Here is a 22,560-nt window from a genome sequence, read left to right as displayed (position 1 = left end):
GACTAACTCAATTTAAGTTAAATACCTATAACAACATTTCCTTGTGAATAACATGATCTGTTTTAATATTTGAGCAAATATTACTCAAAGTACCACCTGAAAGTGAAAAGAAATCTAAAATTGGTATCATTTCAATGGCAACTGTTAAAGATACTCATGTTTTCCTTTCATAAAGACATGATATGGAAACAGCAAATTGAAAATGAAAACCTAGTATTACTAAACTTCCTGTCTAATTTACAGGCATCACCTTTAAATCGTGTCACGTTTTACCTGAAAGCTTTGACTTGTACTACAGCTGATATAAATTCCTTATTTTTCAAAGTTTCAATTAAAGAATGAATGGCAGTTTCTATAGTAGTTTGTGCAGCTTTGGAAATGTCAATTTCTTCATTTTCGGAAACGGACTCAGCTTGTTTGAGGATACTTTCCAGTTGAGCAAGTTCCTCTGACATGTTGATGACCTAAAACAAATACATCTTTAAGGATCTATTTGTATGTTTGGTAACAAAAACATTTAGTTGGCTACAAGAATATACCTGATGGTAGTACCATTGTTGCTCTTATTTTAAAGAGTGTTTAAAAATGTTTGCCTTGGAAGAAAGGGCAGTTAATATTTCAAGTACTCCATTCTGTAGGAGCAAATAAATTCCACCAAATAGTAGTCTTGAAATTAAATGTTCTTGATAAAGCAACAAGTTGTAATAAACAGATGTCTATATTGATTTTAATATTACTACATTTTGGATAGTAAAAGTACATTTACTGTTATGGGGGATCATGAAAACTATGTGACAGTAAGATTATTTACCCCAGGGTATTTATATAAATATAAATATATATATTTATTTATTTACAGATTTAATGACTGAGAAATCATTTCCCCAGTGATAGTTTTATTACTAGCAGATGACAAGGGGAGAAAAAGACTAAAGTTAGCATCTTTGAGGCTATGTATTGATTTTCAACATTCAAAGTGTTTTTTAACATGTTTATTCTTGTGTGCATTAATAGAACTATAACAATATGGGCTGGGTGTGGTGGCTTATGCCTGTAATCCCAGCACTTTGGGACGCTAGGGCAGTGGATCACCTGAGGTCAGGAGATTGAGACCAGCCTGGCCCACATGGTGAAACCCTGTCTCTACTAAAAATACAAAAAAGTTAGCTGGATGTGGTGGTGCACACCGGTAGTCCGAGCTGCTTGGGAGGCTGAGGCAGGAGAATTGCTTGAACCCAGGAGGTGGAAGTTGCAGTGAGTTGAGATCATGCCATTGCACTGCAGCCTGGGCAAAAGAGGGAGACTCTGCCTCAAAAAACAAACAAAAACTATAGAAATATGAAAAACATGTTGGGGAGGGGGGTTGATGATACAGTTTTATGTCTGTATTGAACTGATGTGCTTTATTTGACTTTTGATTTTTCTGAGACAGGGTCTTGCTCTGTCACCTATGCTGGAGTGCAGTGCTATAGTCATAGCTCACTGCAGCTTCTAACTCCTGGGCTCAAGTCATTGTCCCAGCTCAGCCTCCCAAGTAACTAGGACTATAGGTATGTGCCACCATCCCTGGCTTTTACTTGACTTTCGATTATAGATGATCTGTTTCTGCTATGGAAGCCTTTAAGGTCTGGAACCTTTTACAACTGCTGGATATCTGCTGTCTTATTTACTCATAGGTCCTGACATAGCACATCATTAAAAAACAAAGTATTCCTTAACTGAAAAAAAAAAGACCACTCTAAGTGACTTTTGACTTAAGCTATTCTAACAACTAATAAATGTATATTTTAAAAATTTTTTAGAATCAGTTACTGATGCCTAATACAACTGAATATTTACCTCTGCTTCATTTTTTATCGTATTTACTTGGTTGATAAGTTTACAGTAGGCCTGGAACAGAAGCAGCAATTGAAAATGCAATTTGTATAATCTTCGGCAGAGCTCCAATTCCTAGAAATAAATAACATTACATTAAATTTAGGTGTTGTTTTCTAGACAGCATATTTCCAATGAAAATTTATAGTTAAAATTGTCTTGTCGTTTATTTTTCTGCAGTAAGCAAGTTAATATGGTGTGAAGCTGATGAAAGGCAGGTGAAATATGCTTTAAAGACTAAGATTAAAATAAAAACAAATATCACTGCTGGTTACATAATTCAGTTTTAATGTTAAGCACATTTTCACATTCTACAAATAGACTGTTTCAGCAGGCAATTAATAGGATACTTTAAAAAGGATTCATTAGAATTTAAAACTTTAAATTCATAATTAAAATAATCTACAAATGCAAAGACTTTTGCCCTCATTGAGATGTAGATCTCACTGCATTTATCAACAAATGCTTGATAAAGCAAAGTGAAACCGGATAACTGCTTACCTAAAAAGTAAGAAAAGCTGTCTTTTAAAGTGAGATCAGCTTTCTAAAGAAAACCACTTGGTAATCTCATTGAAATGAAACTATGAAATTAACACATGGGCTGAGCATGGTGGCTCACGCCTGTAATGCTAGCACTTTGGGAGGCCGAGGCAGGCAGATCACTTGAGCTCAGGAGTTTGAAACCAGCCTGGCCAATGTGGTGAAACCCTGTCTCGACTAAAAATACAAAAAAAATTAGCGGGGCATGGTGGCGGGTGTATATAATCTCAGCTACTGGGGAGGCTGAGGCAGGAGAATCGCTTGAACCCAGGAGGCAGAGGTTGCAGTGAGTCAAGATCATGTCACTGCCCTCCAGCCTGGGCAACAGAGCAAGACTCCATCAAATGCACTTTTTTAAAATTAAGACATTTAAAAGGAGATATATTTAAGAAAAAGGTGACTGCTAATTTTATGTATTTTAACATCTATTTTAATAGAACCAATATTTCATGGATTAGGGCTTTGCAAAACTGAAGCACATACTACTTGTAAAGTAGTCCATGACAAAACATTGCTAGGTCACAAATGGACAAATGGCAGATGAAAACCAGTTTGTCTGGCAAGGGTGAGTGGTCTATAAATCAAGACAGGTCACTTACTGCTAGTATTTCCATTTGCTAAGCAAGAAGGTGATCAGGTCACAAAAAATACAAAGGAAGAAAAAGACCAAGAATTAGTGTAAGAAATCATTTTAACTAGGGTCATAGATGTTCCAGGTAAACTGAAGAACATGTATTTATACCCCAAAGAAAACTATATGAAATTATATCCAGAATAAAACTTTTTAGACATTTACTGCAACAATTCAGGGTGTTTTTAAACACTGCCAAATAATAAATTACATTTAGACTATGACTTATTTCTGTGTAAAAGCTACAGTGAATAAAACTGAACTATTGTGATCTTGGCAAATTTGGCTATCCAGGTTTAAAAAAAAAAACAAAACCCAACTGTAATAAAACTTACATTTGTAAACTGGAAAACTTATGATTAGAAAATAAGAAACTAATTACTATTACTTCTCAGAAAAGAATTGGCTTATAATCGTACATAATAAATATCCATCACCATCAAAAGATTATCTCTGGGGTGGCTCATTCCAGGCTTCCTATCCTTTATGGTCTAATTAGGTCCTACTTTGCCATAATTGGTGCTGAGCCACAGGGTGAAATATCAAAAGCAGATTGCGTGTTCTAAATTGCATTCCAAAGGTACTTCAGTAGGTTTCAGAAACTTAACCCGACTAGGTTTGAATCAACATAATGTATGTAAAACACAGTAAAAATTTATGAACCATCTTAAAAACTATATGAAAACATGTACAGCAACTCACCTGGTCTCATTACGAGGATAAAGATTTCTAATTAAAACAGCAATTGTTATACTGTAAATGTACCTTCTAAAAGTCATTCTTAAGCCTGCTTTTCTAAATACTTTCCTGTGAAGGACTGTTTTTCATAAAGTTTATTCCTATCAATTTAGAAGGGATTTGCTAAATAAGCAAAGGTGAACTTTAGCTCCACGCTGCTTACCATAAATTACGTGGATGCTCATCCAGTAAACATCGGTTGAGCACAATCCAAGGTCAAGCATATTCCATATCTAAATTTCTCAGGGTTTACAGTTTATTTCATATGGAAATTAACAATTTGAATTGTAAATACCTTTCCTCACTTCTATTAGCACAAATAAAGTAGAACTGATTCTACAAGCATATATGCATAGCCTCTACTTTGGGATGTAATGGAACATAAACTGATAAAGTTTATGATCATAATTATAGGAAATAACACAAATGTAATGAATTTCACAGCTCTGAATTACCAGCAATTACTCTAAATATGCTAACAGGGCAGTTTTTGTGGATGAGTGTGTGCGTATATATATGCACATTTTAAAGTATATTAAAATTTGCACATTCTCTTTTATTCATCTAACAAATATTTGACTGATTATGCAAAAGACAAGACTGGTACACAAGGACAGATCAAGTTGCATAAAAAGGGTCTTCCACCATCAAAAAAGTTGAATATGAAAGGTGAGCTGAAATATAAATGAAAGTGTTAAAATGTTCAGTTTCCACTTAGTAGAAAACCTCAAGCTATGTTAACTGACTTGGTCTTAAGATGGATATAATTTTCTTCAAGGTAGAGGGGATGTAAAAAAAAATCACTTAATATAAACACCTAGTTTTTGTAGGAAAAAAGGTTGCATTACTTGCTGCAGCGATGCAGTTAAACAGTGGCAAAGACAGAATTAGAACCAAAGGATCTAATTCTGGTCTAGGGTTAATTCCTTATCTTCATTTCTTTACATAGATGACTTCGCGGTTTCTTTTTAACATTAGTGCAGGATTTGGAGTCAGCTTGCCTAGGTTTCAATCTTGGTTTCACTTCTGATTTTAGATAAATTAGCTTCTCTTCAAAACCAGGATAATTAAAGCAACTACTTGACTGAGTTGTAAGGATAAAGATAATGATAGAGGCTGGTAAATAGTTAACACTTAGCGAGTATACTATTATTTTCTCAACACTGCAGTTTTTGCAAAACTTCAACTTTTTACTATAATAGTATAACCTAATAATAGTATAACCTTTACAGAGACTAGAAATCTGTAATAATATAACCAAAGGTAGAGTATAAAAGACTGGAATTCTGATGTCAAATGGAAATAATTTTCAGTTGATGAATGTATTTTCCCCTATGAAGCTGCACTCCCATTAGAATAATTTGTAGGCCCTAACTTATCCTCACTTCAATGTATGTGTTTATGTATGTGCACCTTTCTAAGAAAATATAATGCTTTATTTTCACTCAGCCTTATATTAGAGAAAAACATTATAATTTATTCAATTCTAATTTTACCTTTAGTATGGACGTATTATATCACGTTATTCTTAGGTTTGCTTTCTTGACCAATTTAACAGAATAGCAGAATACTAACATGGGACACATTTTTCTTTAAGAGGCACATGCAATTAAAAGCCGACCTGGGCTTTCCAGATATCCATCAAGCTTATCTATTGAATGTTATTAAGCTTCAGTCACAACCTGGTCGTTCATTTTTATTAAAGTGAATTTTTCATTACAAAACCAGTATTTCACTGAGCTTTTACAAAGATTGTTTGATAACCAGAATGAAAAGTTTTACAAATATTCTTTATTTTTAGAAATAATCAAATAAGGATATTTGAACATATGCATTGTTTTACCTGATACAGAAATACAGCAAAAACAAGAACAAGAAACTTACTTGTGCATCTGTGTTTATCCTATACATGTCTTCTTTGGCACCAAATGTCCTCTTACAATCATCTAGCCACTAAAAATAAGTAACAGTAACATTTAATATGCACAATGAAATGGGTAATGTAACAGCCTGTCCATATACAACACCAAACTTAAAGCTAACTTGAAGTTCTAGGATTGGTTGCAGACCTAGAATTTTATCCCTATTTAAGCCAAATCATTTACATGGAACTAACAAAAGCAGGGATAGCATTAATATAACAAGAGGCACACACTTGTGACAGCTATACTAACAAAACCCATTCCATTCTAGGGACCTGTGATGTTCCATTTCAGTAAAGGATATTCTTCATTTTGCAGGTTTTATGAAAACCTTCATAACCTATGCCTGACCTTTGTGTAATGTAAGACGGGGAAATGAAAGATGTGCTTCCCCTCTAGTCAATATAATAAAGGCAACTTAGAATTAAGCAGGTCTGTTGCTTATGAGAAGTATAATTCTCAGAAGACTAGTGTCAGTTTTAAATTTGTGAACTGGCAATCAAGATCCATTTTAAATCTTGTTTTCTTTTCTTTCTTTTGGACAGTAATGAATGACAAACATGTTATTTCCAAACAATACTGGATGTAAAAGCCAAATGTGGTTTTTCATTCTCTGGGGGTATACCTAATGTTGATATAAAAGTACAGGCTGGGTGTGGTGGCTCCTGCCTGTAATCCCAGAGCTTTGGGAGGCTGAGCGGGGAGGACTGCTTGAGGGCAGGAGTTCAAGACCATCCTGGGCAACATAGGGAGACCCTGTCTCTAAAAAAATAAAGTTAAAAAAAGGAGTACTTCAAAAATAACTTAAAGTACATTTTCTTCAGCAAAATATAAATAAAACAATAGCACTGTGGTATAGTAGAAAAGAACGCTGGACTCACAGAATTTCCAGGCCGAAGTAAAAGTTAAGTACATTCAAGGTAAGCTCCTAGCTTTGGACAGTTTGATATTATCAGTTGTTTTGACTTCTAAGTTCTTTTTTTTTATTATACTATTAAACAATACAACTAATATATATATATATGAAATCATTAGGACTTTGAGAAACTCAAACTAGCTGCATTAAGCAGCTACTCTGAAAGTATTTTAGTATTCGACATTTAACATTCTCTATTGTAGCTTATATTGTACCCACAAAGAATTAAAATTGGACATTTCAGTTATTTCAAAAATGATCTCTTTGACCTTATTTTCCTTTTATTTCAGTCTCTCAGGTTTCACTGGCCCTTAGGCTATTTGCTTGATAGCATCTCTGAAGGAAAACATGTTAAGCTTTTCTGGTGAGATACAGCTGATGGCAGCCGTTGTCAAAAGCTATCAGTGGATTTCTTTGTATCAGTAAAATGCAGTTGATATCTAACATGGAACCTGTGCATTAATCTTTATTCATACAAAATGTTAAAATCTTAATTATCCCTTATCTTGTCCAGTTTGTCTAAGTATACTAATAAATTTGAAAATAATTTCAGTTGACTAATGGCTTATTTTTGTACTGTGTACCTAATGATACAGCCTTTTGGGGGGTACTATTCAACATAATTATTGCTGATTTTTATTCTGTTAAAAGACAAAAGCCAACCACATAGTCCTGTGGCTGCACAATGGCTTGAGAGATACAGGTCCACACCTTTCCAGCCAGAGCATACAAAACACGGCACATCTAATCAGTTTTCCTGTCACGGCATTTTCTTTATTCAAGGTTCAAATGAAGGTTAAAATTTAACTGTCGAGGTTCTACTTCTGGGTGTGATGGAGTAGCCTATATAAGAACAATCCTGCAAGGACAACTATGGAAGCTGAATCCTATCAGCGAAAACTCAAACAGAGAAAATTACCAAAGTGAGCCCAATACCTGCCCCAGTGCTTACTCTAGGTGTATTCATATTCACGTCCCTGCGCATAGAGGCTGAACAGAAAGCAGTGGCCTAGAGTTTATGCCCTACAGTTTCACTGGGCTGGGAAAACAGTTTTCAAAGATAGATAGTGAGATATTGAGGGCCAATATCCTGGAGAAAAGAGAACTGCAGAGAAGTGACCCCAATAGTCTCTGTGCAGTTTCCCCCCTTGGGACACTTGCTGTTCCTGTTTATTATCTGCAGGGGGAGAGGCTACGAAATCACACACTAGCCCCTGGGAGACAGAGAAGGTCGGCAGAGACTGCTGGTCTCTCAGTGCTGGAGAGAGAAAAATCATTCAATTCACTTGTGAGCCTTAGAAGTCTTGAAGAATAAAAAAAGAATGTATAACTCAAAAACTAACAGGAAAATTAAATAGGGCAGACAGTAAATATTTTAGGCTTTGCAAACCATATAGTGTTTGTTGTAACTATTGAACGATTACAGTGCAAACATAGCCATGGACAATATGTAAGTAAACCAGATAGCTGTTTTCTACTAATTGTATTTACAAAACCAGGCAGTGGGCTAGATATGACTTGATGGCTATAGTTTGCTAACCTGTGTTCAAGAAGTTTGTAGGCACTATTAGTTGTTTGAATTTCCTAAAAATTTTAGAATCAGCCTGTCAATTTCCGTTAATATGCCATCTGAGATTTTGAATGAGACTGCATTAAACCTATAGACCATTTTGGGGGAAAATGACTTCTTTACCATATTGAGTCTTCTAATTGATAAACATGGTATATAGTCCTCCATTTAGGTGGTCTTTCATTTTTTTCAATATTTGCAGTTTTCTGTATAGAGGTACAGCTATCTTTAGATAGATTTATTTGTAGGTGTTTGATATTTTCCTATTATAAATTGTATCTATTGCTTTAAAACCAACCATCCTGAAACTTAATGGCTTCAAACAACCAAAATGAATCTATGTGCTGGCTGGGAGTTTTCTTCTGGTCTTGCCTAGGATCACTCATGAGTCTATAGTCATTTGATGGCTTGACTGGGGAAGTGGCAGGGTTGAAGTTCCAAGTTGGCTTCACTCATATGTCTTGCACACTGGCTGTCAACTGGAATGCCTCTGTTCTCCCCTACATGGCCTCATCTTCCAGCAGGCTAGAGGTCAAATAGTTTCCCAGAGTTTATCCCAGTTTGCACTCTGACCAGTATGATGGCAAAAGCAGAAGCCACAAAAGACCACTTCAGGACTAGTCTTGGAAGTTACACAGCATTGCTTCTGAACTTGATTGGTCAGAGCAAATCACAAGGCCATCCCAAATTTAAGAGATGGTGAAATGGATTCTGTCTCTTCATGGGAAGAATAGGAAAGTCACATTGCAAAGGGGTGTGGCCACAGAGAAGCATGATTCATTGGGACCAGTATTTTAACAATCTACCTTTGCCTCTAGTAGGCAATGATTTCTGAAGATACAAAAACCATAACCATGATGGAAAAGGCCGATAACCTGGACTTATTAAAATTAAAAACTTCTGTTCATCAAAAAATGCTACTAAGATAGCAAAACTGCTAGCCACAGAGAAGAAATAATCTTTGCAATACATATATCCAAAAGAGGCTATATCCATTTAGGATAAAAAGACCCTACAAATCAATAAGAAAAACCCAACCCATTTACAAAAATGAACAACGTACTTGAAGCCACGATTCACAAAATATCTTAAATGAGATCCATTTGAAAAGGAGCTCAAACATTAGTCATCAGGGAAATGCAGAATAGTACCATGAGATACCACCACACACTTCATTTTCATTTTCATAGGCCTATACATGTCATAGATATTTACTACTTATTAATGAAAGACCCATCTCCTAGAAAAATAATTGTCTACTGTATGCAGTTTGTGTGAAAGAGAGAAACTATTTTTTGTTCTTCTGCCCCTCCCAATTGAAAACGTGCTGGATTTACTCTTAGGGAAGGAACTCTGTTTTCAATGCCAGATTGGACTTGAAGAGGCCTTTCTTAGGAGGTGATTATCTAATGCTTTTTTCTCCCATTGCTTGCCTATGTACATGTACACATCATGGGAAAAAGATCATAGCTTTGTCAGAGGTTGTGGATTTCCTAGACCACAATTCTCTAATGCACTGAGAAATACTGCTTCAGTTTCCCCACTTGGAATGTTGACAGCAGCTATATAATCTCCACAGAGCTTTTTACAAAGCTATGGTTTTCCATTGTGCTGTTAGAGAGCTGATTTTTAAAAGCCAAAGGTAGGAATTCGCTGGATAGAGAGCTCAAAGAATCTGCTGCTCTCAGGAAAACCCTGAGGCAGGTGCTAAGAAGTCTTCTTTTCTGTCTGGGCTATTCTGCTGCCAGGATTACCCTTCCAGTGTCAAGAGCAAACCACTTTTCGCATATGGTAAAAAGAGACTGACCTGCTCAGTGGCTTCTCTTTTGGCATTGTATGTATCCAGGTGTTCTTGCAACTCCAAAACACCAAACTTGAGGGTTTCCAGCAAACCACATGACATCAGCTGTGAAATCGGAAATATTGACCCAGGTTACCATTTCTGATTGAAATCACGAGACTCACAAAATCATGAGACTTTTCAGTTATGGAATACCTGTTAGTTGGTTTTTGGGTATTCTCTTACTCTACTCTGTCCCCTACTAAGAGCTGAGCTCTCACTGGAACAGTAGGAGTGCAGTGGGACTTCAGAAGTCTCAGGAAGGACATCCTCAAGTGTTTTCAAAGACGTCAGGCAGGACCAGTACATACCTCAACCTTGAAGATTTTTAAACCTTAGTTCTTTAAATACCTTAATATATAATCTAAAAGTGTGCTTGGAAATAAATCAGGAAATGAACCAGGAGGCCTGGGTATTTCATGGGGGAAGGTTTAGGCATCTCCTACGCATTTTATTTAAGAATAAAAAAATTACCCATCTCTAGAGCATGACTTTTTAGCTTTCCCATCTAGGACTCTGTGGAGGGTAAGGGCAGGAAGGAGTCGGAATCAGAAACAGTCACAAGTTGCTGCATCTAATATACCAGAATTGTAGTTTGCCAAATATTTATCATCGTGTTGAAAATCTGAACCTTTATACCATAAAATTCAGAATTACTTAGAAAAAAAAGAAGACTTACTGAATGATGCCATTCAAATGTAGTCTTTATAATAAATCTGCATGTAAAAACTTACTGTTTCAGCATCCACAAAGACTGTTGGGCATTCTGAACACATCATCATCACTTCCAAGGAGCTTTTAAATTTGGTACCAATGCGTTGCAGACTCTCACCAAGAAAGCTGACTGCCTCATTAGTTATTTCTCCAAACTTTCTTTGAATTGTCTATGGGGGAAAGCAAAAGAGTTTAGTGTTTCATAAGAAAGCCTTTTTTTACCTTTAAGTAAAGAAGCATAATAGGGTAGACTTTTATTTTAAAATTATAATGATATATAGAGTTTTAACCATTGATCTGTAAATCCGTATTTTAGGTATTTCCTTAGGAAACATATTAATTTCTAAAAGAAACAAAATTTACAAAATAGTATTACTGAAAAAATTAATGATATATGCCAGTCATCTCCCTATTCCTGAGATTTTTTCATCAGAGGCAGACAGATGGAAGCATGCTGTACATTCTTAGCAATCAAAGTCCTCACTTGTCTTGAGGAAGTTGTTCATCAAAAGTTATTACCTGAAAGAAACTTTCAGTAAATGTAGTTTACTATTCTTGACTATGGGCTGCCATCTGGCTTAACTTTAGGTAAAGTCATAAAAAATGTATTAAGAGTAATGTTTTCTCCGAGTCCAAGAATATTCATTTTCATAAAACAGACAATCCCTGACTCACAGTAAGTCAATAAATTAGACTACATTATCAGTAGTATCAATGGTTAAAGTATATCTACTTATATATGTGTTGCACTGTTAGGTGGCATTATGATTAAAATAAAAAGCATAAATCCACACTTTGAGCCATCATGAAACTTACAACATCAGTAAGAATATAAGTAGAAAAACCAAGTAGTGATGCAGTAAGTACAGAATTAAATAAGCGCTCCCGTTAACGAGCGCTAAAGAACTTCCAGGAGAGAGAGACTGGAGGTTGGAGTGGTTGGGAAAGCTTCGGTAAGAAAATGTATTTAGCTGAGTCTTCCAAGATGGGCAAAATTTGGGAGGAGAAAAGGGAGGAAAGGTAGTAGATAGTTCAGAGGATATAACTTAAATGGTGGCATTTTTCTGTACCTTAGTTTCCCTCTCCACTGAATGCTAAAAATCAAATCTACATTCCATAGTTGTGGTGTGAGAACACTTACTATAAAGCCATTTAGCACAGTGCCTAGCATGTAGTGGGTAGTCAATAAATTTTAGCTTATATTATCGTTGTTGTTGGGGAGGAAGCAACCTTAATAGCTAAAAATTTTAAGGTCCTCACAGAGTCATAAATGTGTCCATTACGTTAACCCTTGATTATAAACTGATTTATGATATATTAACTGTAAGCTCCCTGAAGGCAGAGCTTAGGCCTTTATTTCTTTGGTATCCTGATAGTGCCTAAGCATACTGCAGAAAACAGATGTTGTTTTGAAGTTTTATTCTAATTGCCTTAAGGGAGAAATCTGTACCAGTCATTGTGTAATGTACCAGCAGTACCACAATGTCACAGTGTCAATGTAAGTAATACCACTAGCTTAGAAAAAAAAAATTATTAAAGAAAACTGGTAGGAATATTAAAATTGGAGATGCTGATTTTAGAAGAAAAACTGTAACTTGAATAGGTAACTATAATATAAATTCAGATACCCTGAACCTCACTGACCTGAAAAAGCCTAGAAAACACATGAAAAGTAAACACTGCAGAGGACCCATCGGTGTCAGACAGCATCTGATTGACGTGGCAGCGCCAGGCTTCCTCTTCATCATCATATGCCACGGGCTGAAAGGCGGCTATGATGGCAGAAAGAAATGGTGATGGCAGAGGCGATGTCTGTACTTCTGGAAAACCATCTTGCTCTTCTTCGTCTTGACTGTTAACACAGATATCACAAATATCGTAACACTATCTCAGAAAAAAAGAATAGGCTCAATCACGTAAGACAGCTTAAGTCATTTGACAGGTTATTTTTATTCATATATACACACTGATTTAGAAAATGTACAACCACCTAAATCTTGTAAGAAAGTGTGAATAAGTGAATTCCTGTTCTTTCTAGTTAGCATTTTTAGAATTAGAACTCTAATTTCAAGCAACTACCTTAAAATAACCCAAGTCCTATAACGTGCCACCACTATAATTTTAGTAACTTCTATGAATAATACCAATGAGAATGTTTTCATTTTCAATGGTCAATTTTGGAGGCTTTTATTTGAACAGCCTCACACTGGGGATAATAATATTTTTAGAGTTTTGATCATGGTCTTTTGTGTTAAGGGCTATGTTAGGTGCCTTATATGGATAATTTCATTCAGTCTTTGCAACTATATGAGGATTAGGTTCTATTATTATCTTGATTTTAAAGATGAAACAAAAAGTTCAGTAAGGTTAAATAATATGTCTAGTTATTGGGTAAGAAATGACAGGGCCAGAATTTGAACCCAGGACTACGGGTCCAAATGCTATTAGCCAGGAAACACATAGCTAGCTCAGTTATTTCATAAGCACATACTATGTTCCTAGCAATATGGCCAATAATAGATTAGAATCCAAAGAAACATAAGACCTGGCCATTTCCTTCAAATAATTTATAATCCCAAAAGTCAGATTATACAAACCAAAATGGAACAACGGAAAAAGATGAAGATGTATTTGGGTTGGACATTCTACAACTCTCGGCCATAAAAATGAAGAAATATTTGAGTCTAACACTCCATAAAAAAGACATGTGTTATTCAAGGTCTTAAGATTGAATGTTTTGCATTACAAGCTAGTTCTATAAGGCTTTATCAAAATTTTGGAGCAATGCATATGGAAGAGAGGGACCCAAGTAAAGACTGGAGAAAACCATCAAAATAAAGCAGACATCTGAAGTGAAAACAAATGAGACCTCAAAAAGGTTAACTTTAAAACTGTCACTGTGGTGACTGATTTTAACACGTATACTATAAGCTAGAGTAGATAACCTGTATGCTTAGTAGGAATGCTCCATTCTATTTCAGCTGCAGTAGTTGGCCAAAGTCGACTGTTTGGTTTCAGCCTTTTAGAAAGCCAACTAGCTGAATAGCATCGTTTCTGGCATTCCTGAACTTGTGCATGATTAATGATTGAATGGTTGCATGGGCTACTGCCATATTCAAATCAGTAATATGAAAAAGGTGTATCACTAAGATTTATTGTTAATATCTGATTATATATTTTCAAATATGGGTAAGTATTCTTGATATGTTGACGGTAAAAAAAAATCTCCAATGTGTTGTATATGTTAAAACTCTATTATCACATGAAGTATAAAGGTGTATTTTTTATTGTAAAAGTAAAATTCTGAAATACTTGCTAATTATTAAATATTAATTTTATATAAAAACAGTTATCTAGGAGCTCCAAATTGTTGAATGGGGAAATAGATACACTCACAGAGTGCATGAAGTTAGATACCTTTATAAAAAACATAATATTGAACCACAAATATTTATGAAATTTACATAGTGGATATTCTAATTCTATGTGTTACAGAATTATTTGGTATATGAGTTTCATAACAGCCACCAAAATTTCCCTTAAAAACTATAAATAATAATTGATTATTCAAGTTAGTCTATGAGTAAAGAAAAAGTTCCATTTGAGAATTCTTCATACTTTTTGGTAATACATTTTTAATGTATGGAGCATAAACATTTAAAAGGAGCAATCTAGCATCTAAGAAATAATCACTTCTGCCTTTAATAGAAATAAAACTTAAAAAATATGACCACTGATCATGAAACTGTAAGAACAATTTTTTGGATATATTTTAGATTTAAATTCTGGTATCACGGAAGTTCATTCCAATATTGATTTTAACATTTGGCCATTTGGCATGCCAAAATAGATATTTGGTGTGCTTCTAAATGTGGAATACCACTTACTACGCTTTGAAAATGGCCTAATTGTTTTTCTTTATGAGAATGTCCATAATCGAAGAAATATCCCATTAGAGTAAGGCATTCTATCTTTAAAAATGAAGATAGTATGATTCTAGACTAAAACACACAAAGTATGATTACAGACTGAAACGCACAAAGAAATGAAAGTAAGTAAACTGGAATACAGGGGCACTCTTTGGAAGGAATAGGGGAGAGATTATCACTTCACTACAGTGTTTATGATACTGTATTCTCACCTGGACAGTCCGGAGAAATCTGCTTCTTCTTCTTCACATCTTTCATCTAGCTCTTTCAGAGCTAAGGTAACATCCTCTTCGCAGATTGACTCAGGGTAGCTTTCAGGAGCTAGAGGCTCTGGCATTTCAGTCTCTTCTAAATCAAGAATTCCTTGACACACAAGAGAATCCTGCTGTTCTTGAATTATATAGGACCCTTCATCTTCAAAGGCTGTAACATGTTCCTCCTTTAATACTGAACTTGTATCCTACAAAACAATCATATTTTAGTGAACTATAAAACATAAAAAAAGAATTTTACAACACAATAAATAAGTATTGCCATCCATCTAAGTCTGTTTTATTAAGTGTTGTTCATTTATACAGTCTAACTATATGTATAAATACATATATGTATATGTAGTTTTTTGAAACAGAGTCTCGCTCTGTCACCCAGGCTGGAGTGCAATGGCGTGATCACGGCTCACTGCAATCTCCGCCTCTCAGGTTCAAGCAAGTCTCCTGCCTCAGCCACCCAAGTAGTAAGGACTACAGGCACATGACACCACACCCATCTAATTTTATTTTTGTATCTTTTAGTAGAGATGGGGTTTCACCATGTTAGCCAGGATGGTCTCGATCTCTTGACCTTGTGATTTGCCCGCCTTGGCCTCCCAAAGTGCTGGGATTACAGGTGTGACCCACTGTACCCGGCCACTTTTACAGTTTTTGAACCAGTTATAAACTTTTCTTAATGGTCATAAGTTTAAAATATTTTGAAGTTAAAATATATCACCTATTATTGTATAGAAACATTGAAGACTTTTCTTTTCTCTTCAGTAATAGGATTTAGGTGTTTACTTAGAAATAGCGCTTTGGTCCAAGATGGCCAAATAGGAACAGCTCCAGGCTATAGCTCCCAACGTGATCGACACAGAAGATGGGTGATTTCTGCATTTCCAACTGAGGTACCGGGTTCATCTCACTGTGGTGTGTTGGACAGGGGGTGCAGGACAGTGGGTGCAGCCCGCCAAGTGAGAGCCGAAGCAGGGCGAGGCATTGCCTCACCCAGGAAGCACAAGGGGTAAGGGAATTCCCTTTCCCAGCCAAGGGAAACCGTGATACACAGCACCTGGAAAATTGGGTCACTCCCACCCTAATACTGCACTTTTCCAAAGGTCTTAGCAAACGGCACATCAGGAGATTATATCCCGTGCCTGGCTCAGAGGGTCCCATGCCCACGGGGCCTCCCTCATTGCTAGCACAGCAGTCTGAGATCTAACTGCAAGGTGGCAGCGGGGCTGGGGGAGGGGCGCCCGCCACTGCTGAGGCTTGAGTAGGTAAACAAAGCAGCCTCCAAGCTCAAATGTGTGGAGCTCACTGCAGCTCAAGGAGGCCTCCCTGCCTCTGTAGACTCCACCTCTGTGGAGAGGGCATACCCAAACAAAAGGCAGCAGAAATGAAGATTTAAATGTCCTGTCTGACAGCTTTGCAAGAGGATAGTGGTTCTCCCAACAATGAGTTTGAAGATCTGAGAAAGGACAGACTGCCTCCTCAAGTGGGTCCCGACCCCCGAGTAGCTAAACCAGGAGGCCACCCCAGTAGGCGCCAAACTGACACCTCCATGGCCGCGTACCACCTCCTGAGACGAAGCAGTTTCAGAGGGAATGATCAGGCAGCACCTTCGACTGTTCAAGAATATTCACTATTTGCGGGTCTCCCAGTGGATACCCAGGCAAACAGGGGTCTGGAGTGACTCCAGCAAACTCCAACAGACCTGCCAGGCTGAGGGTCCTGATGTTCAGAAGGAAAACTAACAACAGAAAGGCATCACACCAAAACCATCTGTATGTCACCATCATTCAAAGACCAAAGGTAGATAAAACCACAAAATGGGAAAAACAACAGAGCAGAAAGCTGAAAATTCTAAAAATAGAGCACCTCTCTCCCTCAAAGGAACCAGTCCTCCCCGGCAATGGAACAAGGCTGGACGGAGAATGACTTTACGAGTTGAGAGAAGAAAGGCTTCAGATGATCAAACTTCTCCGAGATAAAGAAGGAGTATCGAACCCATCGCAAAGAAGCTTAAAAACCCTTGAAAAAGATTAGACGAATGGCGTAACCTAGAACTAAACCAAGTGAGAAGTCTTAAATGACCTGATAGAGCTGATAAACCATGGCACGAAACTATGTGACAAATGCACAAGCTTCAGTAACTGGACGCACAACTAGAGAAAGGGTATCGTGATGAAGATCAATGAATGAAATGAACGAGAAGAACATGTTAGAGAAAAAAGGATAAAAGAAATGAGACAAAGCCTTCAGAATATGGGACTATGTGAAAGCCAATCTCGTCTGATTGGTGTGCCTGAAACGTGACAGGGAAAATGGAAACCAGCCAACATGTTGGAAAACACTCTGAATTGAATATCATCAAGGAGAATTGTCCCCACCTATGTAAGGCAGGCCAAATTCAAATTTAGGAAATATCAGCGAACACCACAAAAACATCTCGAGAAGAGCAACTCCAGACACAGTAATTGTCCAGTATCCACCAAAGTTGAAATGAAGAAAATTTGTTAAGGGCAGGCCAGAAGAGAAGGTCGGGTTACCCACAAGGGAAGCCATCAGGACTAACAGCAGTCTCTCCGCAGAGAACCTACAAGCAGAAGAGAAGTGGAGGGGCCGATATTCAACATTCTTAAAGAAAAGAATTTTTTCAACCCAGAATTTCATATCAGCAAACTAAGTTTCATAAAGGAAGGAGAAATAAATCCTTTACAGACAAGCAAATGCTTAGAGATTTTTCCACCACAGGCCTGCCTACAGAGACCTGAAGGAGCACTAAAACATGAAAGGACAACCTGGTACCAGCCATTGCAAAATAATGTCAAAATGTAAAAGTCCATTGGGGCTAGGAAGAAACGCATCAACTAGCAAGCAAACAAAATAACTAGCTAAATCATTAATGAAGGATCATTCACCATAACATATTAACCTTAAATGTAAATGACTAAATGGTCCAATTAAAGACACAGCTGGCAAATTGGGTAGAGTCTAAGCACCCATCAGTTTGCTGTATTCAGGAGACCCATCTCACAGACAGACACACATAGGCTCAAAAGAAGCGGAGAGCGAGAGCAAAGAAACAAAAAAAGCCAGGGTTGCAAAACCTGAGTCTCTGATAAACAGACTTTTAACCACCAAAGATAAAAGAGACAAGAAGGCATTACATAATGGTAAAGGGATCAATTTAATCAGGAAGAGTCTAAGCTATCCTAAATATATATGCACCCAAATACAGGAGCAGCGCAGATTCAGTAAAGCAAGTCACTTAGAGACTTGACAATGAGGACGTAGACTCCATACGAATTAATAATGGGAGGACTGTGAGGGGCGGCGGACTGGCAGAGGCATTAGACAGATCAACGAGACAGAAAGATTAACAAGGATATCCAGGAATTGCAACTCAACTCTGCACCCACAGGACCTAAGCAACATCTAAGAACTCTCCACCCCAAATCAACAGGATATACATTCTCTCAGCACAACAATCCACACTTATTCCAAAATTGACCACATAGTGGAAGTAAAGCACTCGTCGCAAATGTAAAAGGAACAGGAAAATTATACACAAACTGCTGTCTCAGATACAGTGCAATCAACTTAAAACTCAGGGACTAAGAAACTCAATCAAAACTGCTCCAACTACATGGAACTGAACAATCCTGCTCCTGATGACTATGGCTACCATAACGAAATGAAGAGCAGAAATTAGGATTTCTTTGAAACCAATGAGAACAAAGATAACAATATACCAGATCTCTGGGACACATTTACAAGCAGGTGTAGAGGAAATTTATAGCACTAAATGGCCACAAGAGAAGCAGAACAGATCTAAACATTGACACCCTAACAGCACAATAAAGAATGAGAAGACAAGGAGCAACCATATTCAAGGCTAGCAGAGGCAAGAAGCGAGAAAAAAAAAGAAAAAAATGGCAAGAATAACTAAGATCAAAGCAGAACTGCGAGGTAGAGACAGACAAAAAAAAAAAAAACCCTCAAAAAATCAGTGAATCCCAGGAGTTGTTATTTTGAAAGATCAACCAAAAGTTGATAACACTAGCAAGCTAATTAAAGAAGAAAGAGAGAAGATCAAATAGATGCCGAATAAAAATGATAAAGGGGATATCTCCACCAACCCACAGAAATACAAAACTACCATCAGAGAATACATAAACACATCTATGTCATTAATGTAAAATCTAGAAGAAATGGATAATTACCTGGGCACTTACATCTCAGACTAAACCAGGAAGATGTTGAATCCCTGAATAGCAATAGGCAGGCTTAATGAGTGCAATAACTTAATAGCCTACCAACCAAAAAAAGTTCAGGACCAGATGCGATTTCACAGGCTGAATTCTACCAGAGGTACAAGAGGAGCTGGTACCATTCCTTCTGAAACTATTCCAATCAATAGAAAAGGATGGGAATCCTCCCTAACTCATTGTACAGGCCACCATCATCCTGAATACCAAGCCTGGCAGAGACACAACAAAAAAGAGAAGTTTTTAGACCATATCCTTGATGACATTAATGCAAAATCCTCAATAACAATTACTGGCAAACGATCCCAGCAGCACATCAAAGAGCTATCCACCATGATCAAGTGGCGCTTCATCCCTGGGATGCAAGGGCTGTTCAACATACACAATCCAATAAATTAATCCAGCATATAAACAGAACCAAAGACAAAAACCATATGATTATCTCAATAGATGCAGGAAAAGGCCTTTTGACAAAAATTCAACAGCCCTTCATGCTAAAACTGAATAAATTTTGGATAATTGATGGCAATGTACGTCAAATAATAAGAAGCTATTTATGACAAACCCACAGGCAATATCATTACTGAATCCGGCATTAAATTGGAAGCATTCCCTTTGAAAACACTGCCCAAGACAGGGATGCCCTCTCTCCACCACTCGCTATTCAACATAGTGTTGAGAAGTTCTGGCAGCGAATCAGCAGGAGAAAGAAATAAAGGGTATTCAATTAGGAAAAGACAGAAGTCAAACACTGTCCCTGTTTGCAATGACAGGATTGATATTTAGAAAACCCCCATCGTCTCAGACCCAAAATCTCCTTACGCCAATAGCAACTTCAGTAAAGTTCAGCATAGGAAAATTAATGTGCAAAAATCACAAGCATTCTTATACACAGTAACAGAGACCAAATCATGAATGAACTTCCATTCAACTGCTTCAAAGAGAATAAAATACCTAAGGAATCCAACTACAGGGATTGAAGGACCTCTTCAAGGAAACTACAAACACTGCTCAACAAATAAAAGAGGACACAAACAAATGGAAGAACATTCCATGCTCATGGATAGGAGAATCCAGTATCATGAAAATGGCCATAACTGCCAAGGTAATTTATAGCATCAATGCCATCCCCATTAAGCTACCAATTACTTTCTTTACAGGAATTGGAAAAAAATACTTTACGTCATATGGACCAAAAAGATCCCGCGTGCAGGACAATCCTAAGCCAAAAGAACAAGCTGGAGGCATCACGCTAACTGCCTAAACTATACCACAAGGGCTACAGTAACCAAAACAGCATCGGTACTGTGGATTACCAACCAGAGATACGACCAAGCGAACAGACAGAGCCTCAGGAAATAGATACCACAATCTCCAACCATCTGATCTTTGACAAATCTGACAAACAAGCAACTGGGGAAAGGATTCCCTATTTAATAAATGGTGCGGGGAAAACTGGCAGCCCATATGTAGACAAGGCTGATAACTGGCATCGCCTTTCCTTAACACCCTTATACAAAAATTAATTCAAGGATGGATTAGAGGACTCAAATGTTAGCCTAAAGCCATAAAAAACCCCTAGAAGAAAACACCTAGGCAATACCATCAGGACATAGGTATGGGAAGGACTTCATGTCTCAAGACACCAAAAGCACTATGGCCAACAGAAAGCCAAATTGACAAATGGCTATCTAATCAACTAAAGCTTCTGCACAGCAATAGAAACTACCATCAGAGTTAACAGCAACCTACAGAATGGACAAATTTTATCAATCTACTCATTGGACAAGGCGACTATATCCAGAAATCTACGAAGAACTCAAACAATTTACAAGAAAAAAATCAACAACCCCCTCAAAAAGTGAAGGCAAGGATATGAACAGACACTTCTCAAAAGAAGAATTTATGCAGCCCACAGACACATGAAAATGCTCATCTTCACTTGCATCAGAGAAATGTCAATCAAAACCACAATGAGATACATCTAACCAGCTGAGACATGGCATCATAAAAAATCAAGAACAACAGTGTGTTAGAGAGGATATGGAGAAAGAGGGATATCTTTTACACTGTTCGGTGGGATTAAACTAGTTCAACCCATTGTGGAGACAGTGTGGCGATCTCTAGATCTAGAACTAAAAAACCATATGACCCGCCATCCCTTATGGGTATATACCCAAAGGCTATAAATCATGCTGTCATAAAGATTGCATGCACAGTATGTTTATTGTGGCATATTCACAATAGCAAAGACTTGGACACCAACCCAAATGTCCATCATGTTGACAGACTGAATTAAGAAAATGTGGGCACATATACACCATGCAATACCTATGAGCCATACCCCTTAAAAAAGGAGAGTTTGCATCTTTGTAGGGACATGGATGTAGACTGGAAACATCATTCTCAGCAACACTATTGCCAAGGAACAGAAAACTAAACAGCGCATTCTCACTCATAGGTGAAACTGACACCAATGAGAACACTTGGACACAGGAAGGGGAAACAAGGGGAACATCACACACTGGGGCCTTTTGCGGGGTGGGGTGGGGGAAGGGATAGCATTAGGAGATATACCTAATGTAAATGACGAGTTAATGGATGTAGCATGCCAACATGGCACATGTATACATACGTAACAAACCTGCATGTTGTGCACATGTACCCTAGAACTTAAAGTATAATAAAAAATAAATTAATTAAAAAAAAGAAATATGTGCTTTGGTACAATATCTTCTCTCATATATGTTCTAACTCTACACAAGTAAAACGTTGTATTGTTAGTATAAATTGTCTCCTGTTTGAAATGTCATTTCTTTCATTACACTGGAACACATTATATTCTGGATATAAGTAGGAGAGATGACTTAAAGTAATTAACCCACTGGTCCTGTGGGGCTGCCATACAGCAGGAATAGGTACTGACCAATCACAAGGATGCTGAACCTAGACAACTAGGGCGGCTTTACTACAAGACCTCATTTTGCCTTTGAGTATTGATAAAGTTTCATCACTGAGCTACAGTTCAGAAGACATTAGGACATTTTAGATAATTATACTTTTGAAAATTAAACTATCACAAGCTCATTATCAAAAAAGAGTATATTCTCCTAATTTGAAGTTAACAATAACGAAAATATGTTATAAAGCATACTAGTGGTGTGCCCTTTCTATTCACTGTAATATTACTGAAACAATGTTGCTATGTGATACAGAAGTGGTAGAGACTCAATGAGTTGCTACTATTAAAAAATGAAAACACTTTCAAAGCATATATGATGACAGTATCAACACTAGTTTTTAGTTTATTAATCAATTTGAAAATAAGTACTAATGGTCATAGTTTTAGGAATAAAGATC

General features: G+C 37.0%; 1 protein-coding gene across 1 annotated transcript in view; it reads right to left on the bottom strand.

The window, feature by feature from the left end:
- The window catches only part of FRYL (FRY like transcription coactivator), a 294,438-nt gene that overhangs the window by 2,167 nt on the left and 269,711 nt on the right, over positions 1-22,560 (bottom strand). The window contains 8 exon segments of the mRNA XM_017878697.1: positions 274-464; positions 1,840-1,950; positions 3,015-3,032; positions 5,669-5,737; positions 10,000-10,098; positions 10,767-10,916; positions 12,391-12,598; positions 14,888-15,135. Coding sequence (XP_017734186.1) covers positions 274-464; positions 1,840-1,950; positions 3,015-3,032; positions 5,669-5,737; positions 10,000-10,098; positions 10,767-10,916; positions 12,391-12,598; positions 14,888-15,135 — 1,094 coding nt within the window.

The sequence above is a fragment of the Rhinopithecus bieti genome, unplaced genomic scaffold (assembly GCF_001698545.2).
Source record: "Rhinopithecus bieti isolate Rb0 unplaced genomic scaffold, ASM169854v2 scaffold_11787, whole genome shotgun sequence".
Classification (NCBI taxonomy): Eukaryota; Metazoa; Chordata; class Mammalia; order Primates; family Cercopithecidae; genus Rhinopithecus; species Rhinopithecus bieti.
Note: the sequence above shows the minus strand (reverse complement) of the source record. Positions and strands in the feature narration are given on the sequence as shown.